The 16,722-nt window shown below is 40.6% G+C and overlaps 1 protein-coding gene across 4 annotated transcripts in view; it reads left to right on the top strand.

Moving 5' to 3' along the window:
- AMOT (angiomotin) overlaps positions 1 to 16,722 on the top strand; it is a 60,486-nt gene that overhangs the window by 34,845 nt on the left and 8,919 nt on the right. For all 4 annotated transcript variants that reach the window (XM_033413337.2, XM_033413335.2, XM_049704487.1 and 1 more), the window contains 2 exons: positions 12,091 to 12,240; positions 12,974 to 13,164. In XM_033413337.2, coding sequence (XP_033269228.1) covers positions 12,091 to 12,240; positions 12,974 to 13,164 — 341 coding nt within the window. The remainder of the gene's footprint in view (positions 1 to 12,090; positions 12,241 to 12,973; positions 13,165 to 16,722) is intronic.

The following is a 16,722-nucleotide window of genomic DNA, read 5'->3' as shown; positions in this document are numbered from 1 at the left end:
ACCCTTTAGCCAGCCCTTCGCCATACCTCATATATTCCCTTCTTTTCCCTTTTTGCAAGGAAATGACAGAGTAAGTTACAGGACAGGGATAAGACTGTATTCTTTTAGAGAAGGGAAAACTGAGAGACCCGCTGAGTAGTTTGCTGGTGGTCACATGGCAAGTCTTGGGCAGAGCCAGGAATAAAACTGGAATCTCATGACTCTTCATTCCCTAGACCCTGCTGCCTGTCTCCCCGTCTGAATCATCCTTTGGTTCCACTCCCAAAAAGAAAATGTGGGCGCCTGTTCAGATTTAGTAACCTCTGCATCTTTTAATTTGAAAAGAAATTGCTTTACCCATTGGACCCCTGTTTTTCAACAGACTATGAGAAGCTTGTCTGGACTGCTTTGAGATTGGGGTATATAAACAGCCCCACTGCCCCTCCTGGAAGGGTGCCCCTCCAGTTGGAGATAAATGGAAACAAAGATTCTGCAACCATCTTGGTTTGCAGTGTCTGAGGGCTCAGTGGTAACTGGTTGTTAATCATGGAAATAGTATACTTGTATGGAGAGGATCTTAATCTGTAGTTCCCACCGGGCAGCCCTCACTGAAAACAGTTGCCTGACATATATTTCTGACTTCAGACTTCTGAGGCTTTTCTGGGAATTTGTTCCAGAGATTTTTAGTTATTTTCCAAGGCCCTGCTCCAAAATATGTAGATTTACAATTTAAGGAAGAAGCTCTAAATATTGGGCTAGGATTGAATGATGGCATCTAGTGGTCAGAGATATCTCACATGAACTCATCAATTATTGTTAATTTTTTAGTCCTCATCCAACCTGTTCTTTTGCATGGAGTCTAGTCGTTGGGAAATTCTGAGTTGCTGTTGCTAAAGGAGGCGGAACCTTTGATGGGGAGAGCAAGCTTCTACCCAGTGGAATCAGAGGCAGAGGCCATGTAATGCCTTCCAGACTCTCAAGCCAGATCACCTCTAGCACATATAGGGGCTTTAAACCACATCTCAGGGAAAATCCACAGATTCCTATTTTCCTTTTCATTTTAGTAGCCTATCATAGCTGAGTCTGCTCCTGGGTGGTATTTGTCCTATCTCCTCCATAATATTCAAAGGAAAACATTCCTTTCCCTTATCTTCAAAGACAGGAATTGATAACTGAAGTTTTGCTTTTTTGCTGTGACTCAACCCCCACTAGGTCTCATTTTTCCTGGGGTAAAATTTTTAAGTACAGAACGTTTAGGAGGTATTTAAGGTGAGTAGGTAGCCCTGGAACTAATCTGGTAAGGTTTCTTCATTGTGATTCCTTCACAAAATTAGTGAGCATTTCTAAATCAATAAGAGTATTCACAAATAGAAAATATATCCCTCTATCTGTTGGAGATGGCTCAAGTCAGGTCATGTTGGAAGGCAGAGGGATATGTCAGATGCCTGCCTATGTCTCATAGAAACAGATAATTTAGTTATGGCTTACAAATGGCACCATGCATTTTCCTTAGAAGTTCTTCTAGGGAAAACCTCTCTAGTCTACTTAGCAAATGAGAATTAGGGGAACTTTTCCAAATTAAGCCTTTATTCTAGGGAGTATATTCTTAGCCTACTAAGTGCAAGGCCACTCAGGTTTAACTATTTTGCATTGCATCGAGATGGTCAGGTTGACACATATATTGACTCATTATGTTGTACACCCGTAACTCATGTAATGTTACAAGTCATTTATATCTCAATAAACAAAAAAAGATGGTTAGGGAACGGTTATGACTACTTTAATGGTCTGAAGACGCTTGCATATATTTATGTCTTTCTCTTTACAAGGTCCTCATTTAGATACTTTTCCTAAAATCCATTCCATCTTTCTAATCCTATTAAGTCTTTTGCCCATGACACTCAACATTCACTGTGCTCTAAGCTCTATACAGAAATGGTGCCTCAGGCTTACAGAGAACTTTCTCCTGCAATCACAACTTCCTTCCTCTTCCAAGTTCAGCACAGATTCTCTCACAGACCCTGCTCTGCTGACCTCGAGGGATACGGTATCTTGCTGAGAAGGGGATAGCACTCTAAAGAGCAGATCTGTTTTTTCGTGATTCACTATAATCCAGGTCTTGCCACCAATCTACAGCTTATGCAGCAGGAAGCTGGCTGGCGTAAATGGTGCCTTTCCTTCCCTGCCCTTATCTTTCGGGACACGTAGGTCCTGTTGAAGTGGAGGTTCATTAAACTCCAAGTCAAAAGAATTCTGTGTCCTACAGCAACCATGGTATTCTCCCATTCAAAGAGACCTCCCTCTGCCCCCCACTAATTTGACCTCACTGGAGAGTTTTGACAGATGCCTGGCATATCCACTCACAAGGCTCAAGGCAGCCCAGGCTTCTGGCTGGCTGCTGTCTTATGATGATCCAGAGCCGAGCCACTGCTTGGGTAATTGTTTCAGGGATGGTGGGAAAAAGGCCCTGGCAAGATCAAAGAGGGAAGATGCTGCGGGTGGGCTGCTTACTGAGCAGAGTGCATAGGAAGGGATAGAGCGGAATGTGGGAGGGCTGGCAGAAAGAGCCAGTGAGCCTTGTTCTTTGGCTTTAGGCTAGATTGACAGCCACAGAGATTCAGGGGAAAAAAGGACCCAAGTGTTAACCTTTTCTCAACTGCAATGTCTGGTGCAGACATTTAGACGTTGCAGTGAAATCTCTTAGTGGCGGTGCATTTTCCAGAGTCATTTTGCCACTCCTCTCAATTCTCCAAAACTAAATTCATATTGTTTCACCTCATTTCCACCATTATTCTTCATGGTTCATATTTTCTCTTATTTCTAGATCTCTTGCCATTTATTTGATTTGTCTCTTTGGTTTTAGAGATACATCATTTTCTGTTATCACACCTATCCACACGGCACCATAACTAGTCTCCTTCTTTGCCAATATTAGAGGAAGATGTCCTAGGCATAGACATTTATATGTCTAATCCAAAATAATCCTCAAACAGTAGGATTTTGTTGGTATAGGTAAAACTCATACAATTGTTATAATGGATTATAAATGTGATAGAAGATCTGAGGGTATGAATTATGTGTGCATTGAGAGTATTGATAGGAATTCAGATAAAATACATATCTACCCAGGAATCTTCCAGAGTGTTCTGTTGACTTATTTGAAGGGCATTTCATCTAAGGATGACTTTTCCCATATTTATGGCAGCATATTTTCTTTGAAGTAGGTATTGCTCCACTCAGTATAAGAAATTATGTTCCCCACCCCCGATAGAGGTGGAGCTACTTCTCAAAGCTTGATTTTCTCAGTTTTTCCTATGATTTTGGCTTTTGAAATTCCCAAATTGAAAGTCTTGTGTATTTTTCTTTAGCCTCCTTAAGAGAATGAACTCCGTTCCCTTGGTAGCAAGTTTCTAGGCATGGTTTTTTTTTTTTTACTCTTCAATTCTTTTAATATCTACCAGTGGACCACAGCTTCTTGGCAGTGGACACAGGCAACTTGCTAATACCAGGGTAGTGTTACCAAATTGCTTCAGAGGGAACTCTTACTTGGAGCCGTGGGCTCCTGGGCAAGGCTAAATAAGATCAAATGGAAATCACTGAAGGCTCATGGAGTAACATATAACTTAGTTGTATGAAGGAGAGGAGCAAAGAAAGTACACTTCAGTTGTGACATTTGTGACACCATAAGTGTTTGGAGTTCTGGGTGATAGAAGGGAGGATGAAAATCAGACATAATGAAGGATGGCCTCTGTGACACTGGACTTAGTTCTGTATTATTGGTCTCAATGTCCTTTAGTCATCAGAGTGTGTGTATATGTTGATGTTCATCTACCTAATAATAGTAGCCCACCCCCTCTATCCATATTATATATTTTTATTATTTATTAAGACTTTACTTTTTTAGGGCAGTTTTATGTTCACAGCAAAATTGAGGGACAGGTACAGAGACTTCCCCATATACTCATTGCTGCCACATATGCACAGCCTCCCCTGTTATCACCTTCCCCCACCAGAGGGGTACATTTGTTACAGCTGATGAACCTACATTGACACATAATCACCCGAAGTCCATAGTGTACATTAGGGTTCACTCTTGGTAGTATACATTCTGTGGGTTTGGTAAATGTATGTAATTATATGTATACATCATTATGGTATCATACAGAATATTTTCACTGTGCTAAAAATCCTCTGTGTTCTGCCTATTCATTCCTACCACGTATTTTTAACCTTTCAAAAATATTTCCAAATACTTACTACATCCCCACTATGAAGCTTGGAAGTTTCAGTAGAGTAGGAAATTAAAGTGCAGCCAGTTTATACAGTTAGTAATACATCTAGAAGAAAACCCAGATCTCTTAATTCCAAAATATCCCATACTATGCTTTGTCCACCAGTGAATAAATGGAGAAGGTTGATGATTAAATCACTTCCTTACAAATGGCTGAGACAAATGGGTAGCTTTAGGGGCCCTAGAGGTAATTTTGTGTATAGCCATCCTTGAAAAAATAAATTTGAAAGACATCTGCAGTTGTTGGAAGGAGGGAAGAGATGCCATCACGTGGTATTCATTTGCAGGGATCAGATTTTCCTGAGTCAGAAGGGGGTTAAGAGATCTGCCAAATGCTTGGGAATGGGTTCAAATTATTGCAGAAGTGCAATGGAAAAACATGATTGATTGAGCTCAAGAGTATTTGCTCTATTCTTCAATAGGTTGCCTTCCTGCTGTTCTTCCTCCCAATTTTATGACTCCCCTTTAAAAACTTATCTCTTAATAGGAATGATCTGAAACCCTTATCTTGACTTTCCAAGCAAAGTGAATATATTTATGAATGTGTGTGTTTATTATTTTTATATTTTCACTGTTACAGCTAAGCTATGCTCGTTCTTGTTTTTGTATTTGACAGTTATTTAATATTAACTGGTCACCAAGAGTGTAGTGAAAAATGAACTAGATCTAGAACCTAAGAGAGATATGAAGGAAAATAGAGGGCCCTATCCTTAAGTGGCTTATGGGATACTGCCCTTCAATGGGGCACAGACTTTGTCTTGCCTCCCATTGCATCACTACTGCTCTCAGATGTAGAATAGGGCCTGATGTGTGATAAACATTTAGTAAATATCTGTTGAATGAATGAATCCACACTTGAACAAAATCTTATAAAATGACTGCTAATAGAGTGCACGTTATAAGAGGCTCTAGGGAAAAGCAGCGATGAGGGTCAGGTAAGATTATTCAGGAAGAGCTCCTTGAGAGTTTACTGATATGGTGAGGAAGGATGAAGAAATGATCAGACTAATACAAAGGTTGATCATTTGCATAGTAGGCCTGGTAGAATTGTAAGGCAGTAGGAGCCTAGAACATTGACAAAGGCATTTCTAAGAGGCATATCTAGGATGGACAGGGGACAATGAGACAGTAGATCGGGGGGTGAATTGAAAAATACCAAGTGGTTTAAAATATGGATGAGAAAGAATAGCTGTGGTCTAAAGAAGTGAGAGAGGAGGTGTAAAGTTGCCTTCGATATATAGTAGGTACCTAATCAATAGTAGTTCAGTGGATGTGCTAGCAGTAGATTGCTTTTGTTCTTAAATAAGGCAGTGCCATAATGTTCTACTCGAGCAAGTCTGTTATAGCAATTGTATGTCAGATGGACTGATTGTGCGTGTGTGTATGTGTGTGTATTCATCTGTGCATAGGTGCTTGTGTGTAGATGGGAGAGGGCAACAAAGTAAGAAGATCTATTAGGTTATTATTCTAATCATTTAGTTGTGAAATAAGGACTTAAACTATGTAGGCTATGAAAATGTAAGGAAATGAAAGAATATGAGAGATGTTATTTAAAATTAAGATATAGTGACAGATTGGATATGGTGGTCAAAGGAAAGAGGGAAGAAAGGACAATAATTCCAAGATTTGGAGACTGGAAAAACAGGATAAATGATTATAATGGCTGAACTATTGAAGGGATAGCAGTTTGGATAAAGATGAAAGCACATTGGGGCACATTGTTTCAGAGTGAGAAATCTTGCCCTCAGCTAGGGGTCTGTGACTAAAGAGAGTAATAACATTAAAATATGAATATAAGCAGTTGTGAGAATTGTGGCATGAAGGAAGTCTCCAGTAGTGCTGAAGTGGAGAGCAGGGTTTCTCAACCTCAGCATTATTGACATTTGGGGCCAGATAATTCTTTGGTGATAGTGATGGAGGAGGCTGTCCTGTGCATGGTGGGGTGTTGAGCAGTATCCTTGGCTTCCAGTCACAAGATACCAATAGCAACCTACCCCCAGATGTAACAACCAAAAATGTCTCCACACATTGCTAAATGTTCCCTGGGGATAAAATCACCCCCAGTTAAGAACCATCAGTATAGAGGTAAAAGAGTAAACTACCATAGATTGGACCTTTGGGGTATAGCAGGAGATGGGGATGAAATTGGAAGGGAAGGTGGGCCTAAAAGATCAAGACAGAAAGTAAGAATGATTTAAGGAACCATGTTAGGAGAACACAGGTTTAGGGAAGCTAGGGAAGGGGGGTTTTGACAGGTTTTTGAAAATTGGCATTTGGTAAGAAAATTTAAATGGATGGAATGAGTTCCCCCATTCACTGAGTATCTAGAGGGAACTCGGTTCTGGCTTCTTCTAGAGATCTGTGGGTACTTGTCTCTACACCAGAACCACTACCTTGGCTTTAGAAACTTTTCAAGTGAACTTTCACTTCCTTGAACACTAAAGGCATAGAAAAATAAATCATCTAGGATCCTATAGAGAGTACACACCTTATGTGATCTGTCTCTTACATGTACATACACACAAACGAAGGCAGGACTTTTATGGGGTTTTTTTTACCTCCAAGAATATACCTATATAGATTTCTAGGATCCCATTTTGTCCAGTCCCCTTAGTTACTGGTCAGTGTTGAAGATGAAAAGGGGAAGCTTAGATTCATAAAATATTTGTGAATTGAAAGACTATTAGATAGACATCTGTCTATCCTACTGTTGCTGGTTTTTTGTTGCTTTTTTTAAACTCCTTAAAACCTAGTGGGCAAGGCGTTCCTAAGAGAGAGAATGCCATATCCAAAGGCAATGAGGGCTAAAATACGAGGGGGTCCTCGGGAACCTAAAGTTATTTAACCATGCTGAAGTGTCAAGTGTGAAAAGATGATGGAGTGAGGTAAGATGGGAAGCCCATTCTTTAGGGAAAAAAGACAAAGCACAAGAACATATATACAGTAGACCCTTGAACAACACTGGTTTGAACTGTGTGAATCCACTTAAATGCAGACATTTTCAGTAGTAAATACTATGGTACTACACGATCTGCCACTGGTTGAATCCCTGGATATGGAACTGTGGATATGGAGGAACCACATATATGGAGGGCTGACTATAAAGTTATACATGGATTTTCGACTGCAGGGAGGGTCAGCACCCCTAACCCCCATGCTGTTCAAGGGTCAACTGGATATTCACATGTATCTTCAAAGATGTAACAGTCTTTTTCTTGAAATTTTTATGTAGAACCCTCATTGTAAAACACATAAAAGTGGAGCCACTTGCTACAACTCACCCATTGTAGTGGCTTCTGAAGCACTCCTTAGAACAGTAGGACTGTGGAACACAGTTTGAAAATCACTCCAAGGGCTGGCACCTTATCTATAAAGGAGCAGATAGTACATATTTTCAGTTTTGTGGACCATAGAGTTTCTTTTGCAACTGCAACTCTCAACTCTGCCATTATGGCAGGGAGGCAGCCCTAACCAATAGGTAAATGAATGGGCATGGCTGGATTTGGCCCACTGCTGACCATTTTGGTTTGCTGACCCCCCAAAACCCCCGTCATTTTTTTTTAACAAATGGGGACTCTGAGGCTGAGAACAGGGAAGCAAATTGCTATTAAAAACAGAGCTAAGACAAGAACCCAAGTCTCCTGATTGCCACCTTGTTCCTTTACCTTTCAATTTGCTGTCAAATAGAAATTCCTGGGGTGTGCGTGTGTGTGTGTGTGTGTGTGTGTGCGCGCGCGCGCGCATGCGTGTGTGGCAGGGAATGAGCTCTGCCTAAGTGTCTTTAGTTAAACAGTACCTTTGACTATAGGTAAAGTATCTCTCACAAAGTGGAGGTGCTCTCTAAATCGTGTCATTTTGAGAGAATATGGTGTCCTTGCAGCTACTCAGTACTCTCTTCTAATTGTATCTCCAGTGAAAGGCCTTGCCCTATAAAGATATCTGAAGCTCTGTTGCTTGAAGGGTTTGAGGCCTAGTGTTATATGTCTTCCTGGGGAAAAATAGCTGTGTTTTTAATGTCTTAATTGATGTGTTAATTAGAGTTATTGAGATAATGAGAACCATGTCAAGGCTATCTGGAATGAATGTTCAATGTTGAGAGGACTAGAGTATGTGTGACTTGGGATTAACCTTTTCTTTAAAAAAGAAAACTCTGTGCACGTTTTGTGCCGGACACTCTACTAAGCACTTCATTTGTTATCTCATTTGCTCCTTTTAGAGGTATATCAAATTATCATCATCTCTATGTTATGTATGAATGAGTAAAGGGAAGTTCAGGGAGATTAAGTAGCTTTCCTCAGGTTGCATACCTAGTAAGTGGGGAGCCAACATTTGGACTGGGGTAGCCTGAGGCCAGAGCTCATGACCTTAACGATTTTACTGTATGGCCTCTCTCTTTACCTAGAAGGAACCATTGACATTTCTGATGGCATTGAAAGGTGAAGTTGGGGATCTAGGATGTCTTAATTACTGAGCTAACATTTGAGGAACTTAGCACAGGAGATAAGTTTATAGAAGAGAGGCAGAAAAGGGGATTTACCATAATGAAGGAAAAAGTGAAGCATATAAAGTTCAGGATAGTACAGGTGTTAATAAGCCGCATAGACCTTTGTTCCTTTGTATGTATAGAAGAGATCTAGAAAACATAGAATATGTAACTTAGAAGATAGCCTGCTTTGTGGATTGCATCTTTATAGGGTCTTGCACTGGTAGCTTCCAACAGTTGTCCTTTTGTACCCTAAATTACCTAGGTATTAAGCATTTACTAGGTGATCTTGGTGTTTATGGCTGAGCTGCACTTTTTCTTCGTCCTGTATATGGGTATTGTGATTCATAATTGGACATAAAGTTAAGAGATTCGTTAGGGAAGATGTAAAAGTTTCCCTCAGAGAAAACTATGATAGGCAAAGCGTTTGGTGAATTTTTAAATTATCTGGAAAAATTCCTGGGGATTTGGATATTATGTTGTAAAATCTTCTCTTTTATTAAAAGTTATTTTGGGGACTTTAATTTCCATGACTCTTGGTTTTAATATCTGCAAATGTCCTTGATTTTCCATACTACTAGATGGTTATTTGGATCTGCTGACATAATAGATTGGCACTTTGCACAATAAAAAAAAAAAGATATGCAAAAAAAAAGGAAGTAGAAGAATTATGCCAACAATAGAGGTCCTGGTACCTTGTGGAAAATCATCCCAGTGGCAAAGCACGATGGGATTTTCCTTGGCCTGCTTTGTGGAAGTTGTCTGACTTGTGTGACTATCTTCAGCCAACTCAGAAAACTCTCTGGGCCTTTATTGCTTTTCCCTTCCAGACAGTTGGCTCAGTGACTTCCACTGCTGGGGATTCCTTAGCTAAGACATTGAGGATTCCTTTCTCAAGAAAGGCAGGGCATAGAGAAATACACCTAGTCCTGAATGCTTATTTTTCAGTTCTCTGAGCTTACGTTGCAGTACTTTACCATCAAGGCAAGAACTGCATACTATCTAACTTTAATTGCCTTTAACTATAACTCCCGTAAGCCTCAGTAATTATAGTTAACACTGTCTGCATTAACATTGCACTGCTCCCCTAGGGTTTTCAGAGCGATTCACAAATAAGTGCATTCAACTTTAAATAGCTCATCAGGATTATAGAACCCAAAAGGCAAAGGATGGAGGATATTTCCTGCTCTCCAATTATTCAAAGCTTAGCAAATAGGAAGGCAGAGGCATCCATGGCCTAAAGGTCTTGATTGCCCTAGTCAGTGTTATTACAAATAGTCGCATATCCCAGGAAAGAAAGGTTTAAGCTTATTGAGAGGATGAGAATGGCAATTTTTGTTTCTTTTATTAACTAGGGAAAGGTCTAATGGATAAAAACATTTAGACTTATAACTCACCTCAACTGGTTTACAAGGCTAGATTGAACTAGGCCTTGGAATGAAAGGAAATGTCAAGAAGTGTAGCACGAATTTTTAAAGTTTTCCCAGTCACCTAGGCAAGGCATAATGCAAGTCTGGTAGGAAAATATAAGTTTTCTTCCACCTAGAGAAAGTTCAGCAATTCTAATTTGGAGAGAGAGCAGTTATAAGACAAGGAGAGTTTCCGCATTAGCACATGCCATTGCTGTCTGAGTGGACATTCTAGAGAGCAGTGATTTGGACACATTACCACGAAGGTCTTACCTGGTTTCTGCAATGAGGGTGTCAGGTTGGTTCTGCTGGTCTGGCCCCAGCTAAATGGATGTGGGCAGTGCTGGTAAAGTGGGTAACCTCTTACATTGCAACTGTCTATCTAGGTATCTCAAGGGCTTGAGAATTTGTTGGAAAGTTAGAGTTGAGCTGAATTCTTGAATTTCCTTTGGACCATGTTATCAATAATATTTTCACATTTAAATCTTAATAATGAGAGTATCCCTAACCGCAGGTTTCACGAAAATAATAATAACAGATGTGACCAGCTTGGAAGAATTTCTACTTTAGAAAGAGTCCATGCGTTGATTTTATTAGCAAGAGAGGCACCCGCACAAGTATTATAGGTATGAAGAAGCACCATCTGCTCATTCCTAACAATTTGGGAAGGCTGCACTTTCCCCTATCTTCTTAGGTGTTGAGGGTATGTATGCCTTCTTTAAAAAGCTCTGAAATTCTCTTCATTCCTTCATTTCAACGGAGTCGGGGATTTACCATGATGGGATTTGCCTTGGAAGTTACAAGGGTACAAAGAACTCAAACTCTTAGTCCCAACCTGCTTCTACCTTTGTTTTTGGTTATGGTTCATAAGCTTGCAAAGAGGCAGAATCCTATTTGATCTCATTTAGTCTTAGATTTGATTCATTACTTTGCATCTTTAGATATCTTTAAAGGTCCCAGAGTGATAGTTGAGAGATTACGGTCCAATGTTATCAACTCAGGCTCATGAGTGAGGCAGAAATCGCAAGTGACCTGTGTTCTTTTAATAAGAACTGGGGGAGGGGGCAGTGCTGGTCAATAAAGAGACTAAAGATGAACCATTGCATGGCAGCTTCACTTTTTTTTTTTTTTTTTTTGGCTACACCGCGTCTTAGTTGCAGCATGCGGGATCTTCATTGCGGCACGCGGGATCATTAGTTGCGGCGTGAGGGATCTAGTTCCCTGACCGGGTATCGAACCCGTGCCCCCCGCATTGGGAGCGCAGAGTCTTAACCACTGGACAACCAGGGAAGTCCCAGCAGCTTCACTTTTGAGGAGCAGAAACATTCCAGGAGAGCAGTGATGATTACATCGAGTAATTACCAGGACTGTAGAGTTCAGAAAGACAATTCTGGCCTCCCTCTACGTGCAGCAGTTGACCACCCTTTTTCTCTCACTTGGAGAGGAGACAGCTATATAAAGTGGGTAGGCTTCCTTTCCATTCCGAATTAAACTCTTCTCCCTGGAGAGCCCCCCTTTTATTTTTTTAGCATTCCCCTACTATAATGACCAAAGTAAGATATACCCTCTCCCAGAATATTACAGTTTATAGAGTGAAGAAGAGCAGAGGTGAGGACATCCATAAATGGGAATCTTAAGAGCTTGCCATCTAAGACAGACTCTACTGATAGAAATAGACTTGGGGAAAACATAGAGATGGGGAAGGAGGGAGAGATGAAAAAGGAGCTCGTAATTCCTATCCCTTGAGACATTATCTGTATGGTAAATACAAGGCAGCCCGATACTCATGAAGGACCTTCTTGCCATTCGTGCTTTTCTGGAGCTGGACAGGAAGAGATCTAAACACAAGGCTGGATTTGGGGGCTGTATAACTGACCCTGTTGTTCTCTTTCCTTCTATCTTGTAATTCTCCCAACCTGGATTTTCAGCTGAAAAAGAAGCAAGTGTACGTAGATAAGGTGGAAAAGATGCAGCAAGCTCTCGTACAGCTCCAGGCAGCGTGTGAAAAACGAGAGCAGCTGGAGCACCGTCTCCGGACACGACTGGAGAGAGAACTGGAATCCCTCCGAATCCAGCAGGTATAGAGAACGTCAAGAAAATGAGATTGCTCCTGATTGCTTATTTGTCAGATAGTGTCTGACATGAGAATCCAAAAACACACTCTTACTCATCTTCAGGTTTTTTGCCCCAACTGATCTTACTCCAGGGCGCCTCCCAATTGTAAAGATGAAGTTGGCTTCCTTAGCTTCCTATCGCAGCAAAATCCTTAATGCCTATTATCTTGCACTTTCTGTTTTCATATGAACCCCAGAAACGGTAGGCCCTATAAGAAGTGAAGATACTATACAGATAGACTCCTGGACATTTTAGGATTGGAAATGGTCTTTAGAATCATTTGGCCATATATCTCCTCATTTTTAGATGAGAGAAAATCAAGACCCAGGAAAGGTGGCATGACTCCCTTAAGGTCATACAACAAGTTTAGGGGCAAGGCAGAGACCAAATCCTAGATTTTTAATTTCCGTTTCTATGGAGAACCATGCTGGCCGGCAGGGCTAGTGATTTTTAAACCATTGATCCACTTTCTGAGCAGCACGACCATTTGACACGGCAGGCTCCTTTCGTGATCGAGAGTCTCGTACTCAAGCCCGAGGTAGAAAGTCCTATGAATTCCCCTTGCTTCTGAATCGGAATCCAAACTGAAGTGGCTTGGGCAGTAATCCTTTCCAAAAATGAGGGCTCTTCAAATGGGACTCAGCCACTGTGGTCCTAACTCATTAACATCTGGGGTCTCGGCATCTCCTCCAACAGCGCCAGGGCAACTCTCAGCCCACCAATGTTTCAGAATACAATGCCGCTGCACTGATGGAGCTCCTTCGTGAGAAGGAGGAGAGGATCCTGGCCCTGGAAGCTGACATGACTAAGTGGGAGCAGAAGTATTTAGAGGAGAATGTGATGAGACATTTTGCTCTGGACGCTGCGGCCACCGTAGCTGCTCAGAGGTAAGTAGCTGGCTGGTAGAGCCCCTGAATGAAGGGCAGGGGTGGTGTGGAGAACAGAAAAGTGACTGATGAATAGACTTTCCAGTGTTTTTTTGCCCATAATGTTGTTTCTTTTTTCTCAGTTTCTGCTTAAGTGTGTGGTTTTTGTTTTTTTTCAATCTGGTTATGCAGAGACTGAACAACTGTGGGGCAGAGGGTCCAGGATTTGTAACTTAAAGTTACTGACGAACTTACTGGAATCATAGTTCAGCTTTCTTCAGGAGCCAGAACACTTGCAGATGGGATCAACTGAACGTCCGCACACCTCCTTCCCCAAAGCCTCAGGTTCTTTCAGCCACATGTGTAGGTTTCTTTGTTTAGCCCCAGGACTGGAATGGAAGTTTCTCCAAAGAAATGCCACTCAGAAACTAAATGTCACTCAGGAGTGGCTACTGCCATTTGATAGCTCTGGCTTGTCCAAGGTATGCCAAAGACTGTGCTGAACATGAATCCATCCCTGCCCTTTGAGAAGGTCTATATTTGAAGCCCACATTCTCTGTGCCTCCAAGTTCATCACATGTAAGCAGTCACATTCCATTTGGTAAGGGAGAGAAAGTGGCAGGAGGCGTTTTCATTTTTTGCCCTTTATGTGTTCCCCTTTTCTCATTATAAACATTTATTATTGCTCTTTGGAGGACACAGTGCTCTTATCCAGTTTGTCTCGCTGCTGTTTGTAATCATCAGTTGGGAAAGAAACAAAAGCTAAATTCAAATCAGGAGATGATGTGGATTGTTGGAGATACAGACAGGGCCATAAAGCAGGCTATAGCATATTGCACCCAGATAGGTCTCTATCCAGAAAGTTATTAAAAACCATGGCGTTGTTTTTAGCATTCTCCTAAATGCGGTGAGCCGGCAGAGTCTGGCAGCACTTGCCAGACTTTGGGTTGGAATATGTGTGTGGAGGAGGCAGTGGATACATTTATTTTCGAGTCCTTCTCATCCCAAATCAGAGGAAGGTCAATGCTTAAAAGCTGGACTGGTGGTTTGTAAACCTATTCCCAATTCTTCAGGAAGACATCCTACGTTTCTCTAACATGCTCTGTCTGTCTCCAGATACCCCCTATAAACCTTAAACAGATTGAAATTGCCTGTGCCTTGATTTTGAGGTCCTCGTGGGCTTAAGCTTACCTGTCTTTTTTTTTTTTTTTTCTGAGAACGGTGTGCTCAGTCCATGCCAGTGTAGTAATAGAGTGCAGAGAAGCCCCAGCTGGGCTGGAAGATGGTTGATAAGTTTGTAGGCAGCTTAGAAGCAGAATGAAGTGAAATGTTAGCTGTTGGTTCCCAAGAAAACACCTGTGCCCAGTGCTTGTTCAGAGGTTATTCAGGAAACCCTAACACTGACAAAGAGGTGCAGGGCATTTTGGTCATCTTTGAGCAGAAACTTAGAAAGATACAGCTCATGAAAGTGTGCGGTGTGAGAAAATGTTGGAAAGCCAGGGTTCTTGGTGCTGGGAAGTTCACTGTTGAAACTGACTTCAGAATAGACTCCAAGTCAAAATGCAGGAAAGCTAGGAGGTTGTCATTTGGGGGCCTTGTATAAAGAAACTACCCCTTTCCTTCCTCCCTGGAAAGTTTTGAATATTGGGAGAATCCCCTTTCAGATGGATTTCTTTCCAGAATCTGTTGGCTCCCATAAAATAGATTTAATTTAAATTGAATTCCTTTAAATCACCAGGTAGAAAGTTTCCATGCAATCACTGTTTTCAGTAAATGCTTATCATTTAATATGGTAAAAAGCAGTCAGTTCCCACCTAATAGGAACACTTTGTAATAGTTTCCCGGACAAACATTCCATATCTGGACTGTGTACCTTTTGATGCCTATTAATACAACCCACAGAAAAGACTGAGAGATTGTATTTGAATTCCTGTAAAATGAGAGAATTGGACTAGGTGATTGTTCCAGACCCTTCTATTGCTAAGATTATACTATTTTTCCAAAGATTTGCTTCTTATTCTCTGCCACGGAGATTAGTTTCCTTCTCCTCCTTTCTTTCTTTCTTTATGAGATTTCAAATTTGGAAAGTAACATTCAGAAAACTTTGTTTCAGAACCTGTGGGCTCTTCTGCCTTCCCTTCCAACATCTCTTCTTGCCATTTCTTTTCTGTCCAGTGATTTCACTTTCCCTCCTCCCAACCCTAAATGTACTGACCAAGGTTCTGTTCCTCACCCCTTTCTGTAGTAAAGGCTTTATATTCTATTTTCTTCCAAAATAATTTTTAAGTGCCTAGGATATTGGCTGCAGATGGAAAGTGCTCAACATATGTTTGAGTAATGAAGGAAGGAAAAAAAGGAGAAAAAAGAAAGAGGGCAAAAGGAAGAAGTAAAAGAAGAAAGGAAATGCTTTCTAACTCTATACAACTTAAATCCTTAAATCTAGTGCCACATTGTACCAGCCTGCTCAGTTTCTGTGTATTCTGCTTATTATTCTGAGATATTAAGTATCTCAAACTTAATATATTTGTAAAATAATAGCTCATACATAAATAATAAGTTGTGCAATTAGGAAATGTTGCTGGGGTCATACAATGGTAGTTGTAGAAATTTTTCAATTGAAGTACTATTCACATATTTAAAAACCACTTATTTTAAGTGTCTGGTTTGGTGAATGTTGGTAATTATATATAATAATGTAGCCACCACTACCGTCAAGATAGAGGACACATTCTAAAGTGCCCTTATGCCCCTTTAACTTGATCCCCTCCTCCCATGCCTGACCCCAGACAACATCTGTTGTCATTGTAATTTTGCCTTTTCTAGAACGTCATATAAAAAGAGCCATATAATATGTACTTTTTCTGTTTGATTTCTTTCACTCAGCATGATTACTTTGAGCTTGCTCTAAGTTAATGCGTATATCAATAGTTTATTCCTTTTTATGGCTGAGTAGTGCTCCATAGCATGGATGTACCACAGTTTATGCATTCACTTGATGATGGATATTCGGATTGTTTCCAGTGTTTGGCCACTGTGAATAATAAAATATAGATTTTTAATATAGGAATAGACATCTGTCTTTTCTCAGGTGAGAAGACATATTGGGTTATCTGTTTTATACCCATTCTGGCATTTTGATTCTGTGAAGCATCTCTTGTCAAAGGGAAAGCTGTCAATGCAAGAAATCACACGTAGTGTTTACTATATAAGTACGCTTCTAAGCGCTTTACAGTTATTGCTTATCTTCACAATAATTCTTTGAGAGAAGTACTGGTATCCATTCTACAGATGAGGAAACTGAGGCACAGACAAATTAAAGAATTCCCCTAAGATCACACAGCTACTAAGAGGCAGAAGAACCAGGACTTAAATCTACATTTTTGACACCTTGAGTGCTATATATACTCTGCTGCCTCCCAGATAGGATGATTTCAAAGATGGTGAAATAGGGAGTATTACCTGTTCAAGAGTTACTATTTAAGGCTTATTATTTAGTTTCTTAGACTATTATAAATAATCACAAAACATGGCCTATATTATAACTTCATATTATTGTGTTCCTAGAGTATTCCTCTCCAG

The sequence above is a fragment of the Orcinus orca genome, chromosome X (assembly GCF_937001465.1).
Source record: "Orcinus orca chromosome X, mOrcOrc1.1, whole genome shotgun sequence".
In the NCBI taxonomy this organism is placed as follows: domain Eukaryota; kingdom Metazoa; phylum Chordata; class Mammalia; order Artiodactyla; family Delphinidae; genus Orcinus; species Orcinus orca.
The sequence above is the reverse complement of the archived record's forward strand: the minus strand, read 5'-3'. Positions and strand labels throughout refer to the sequence as shown.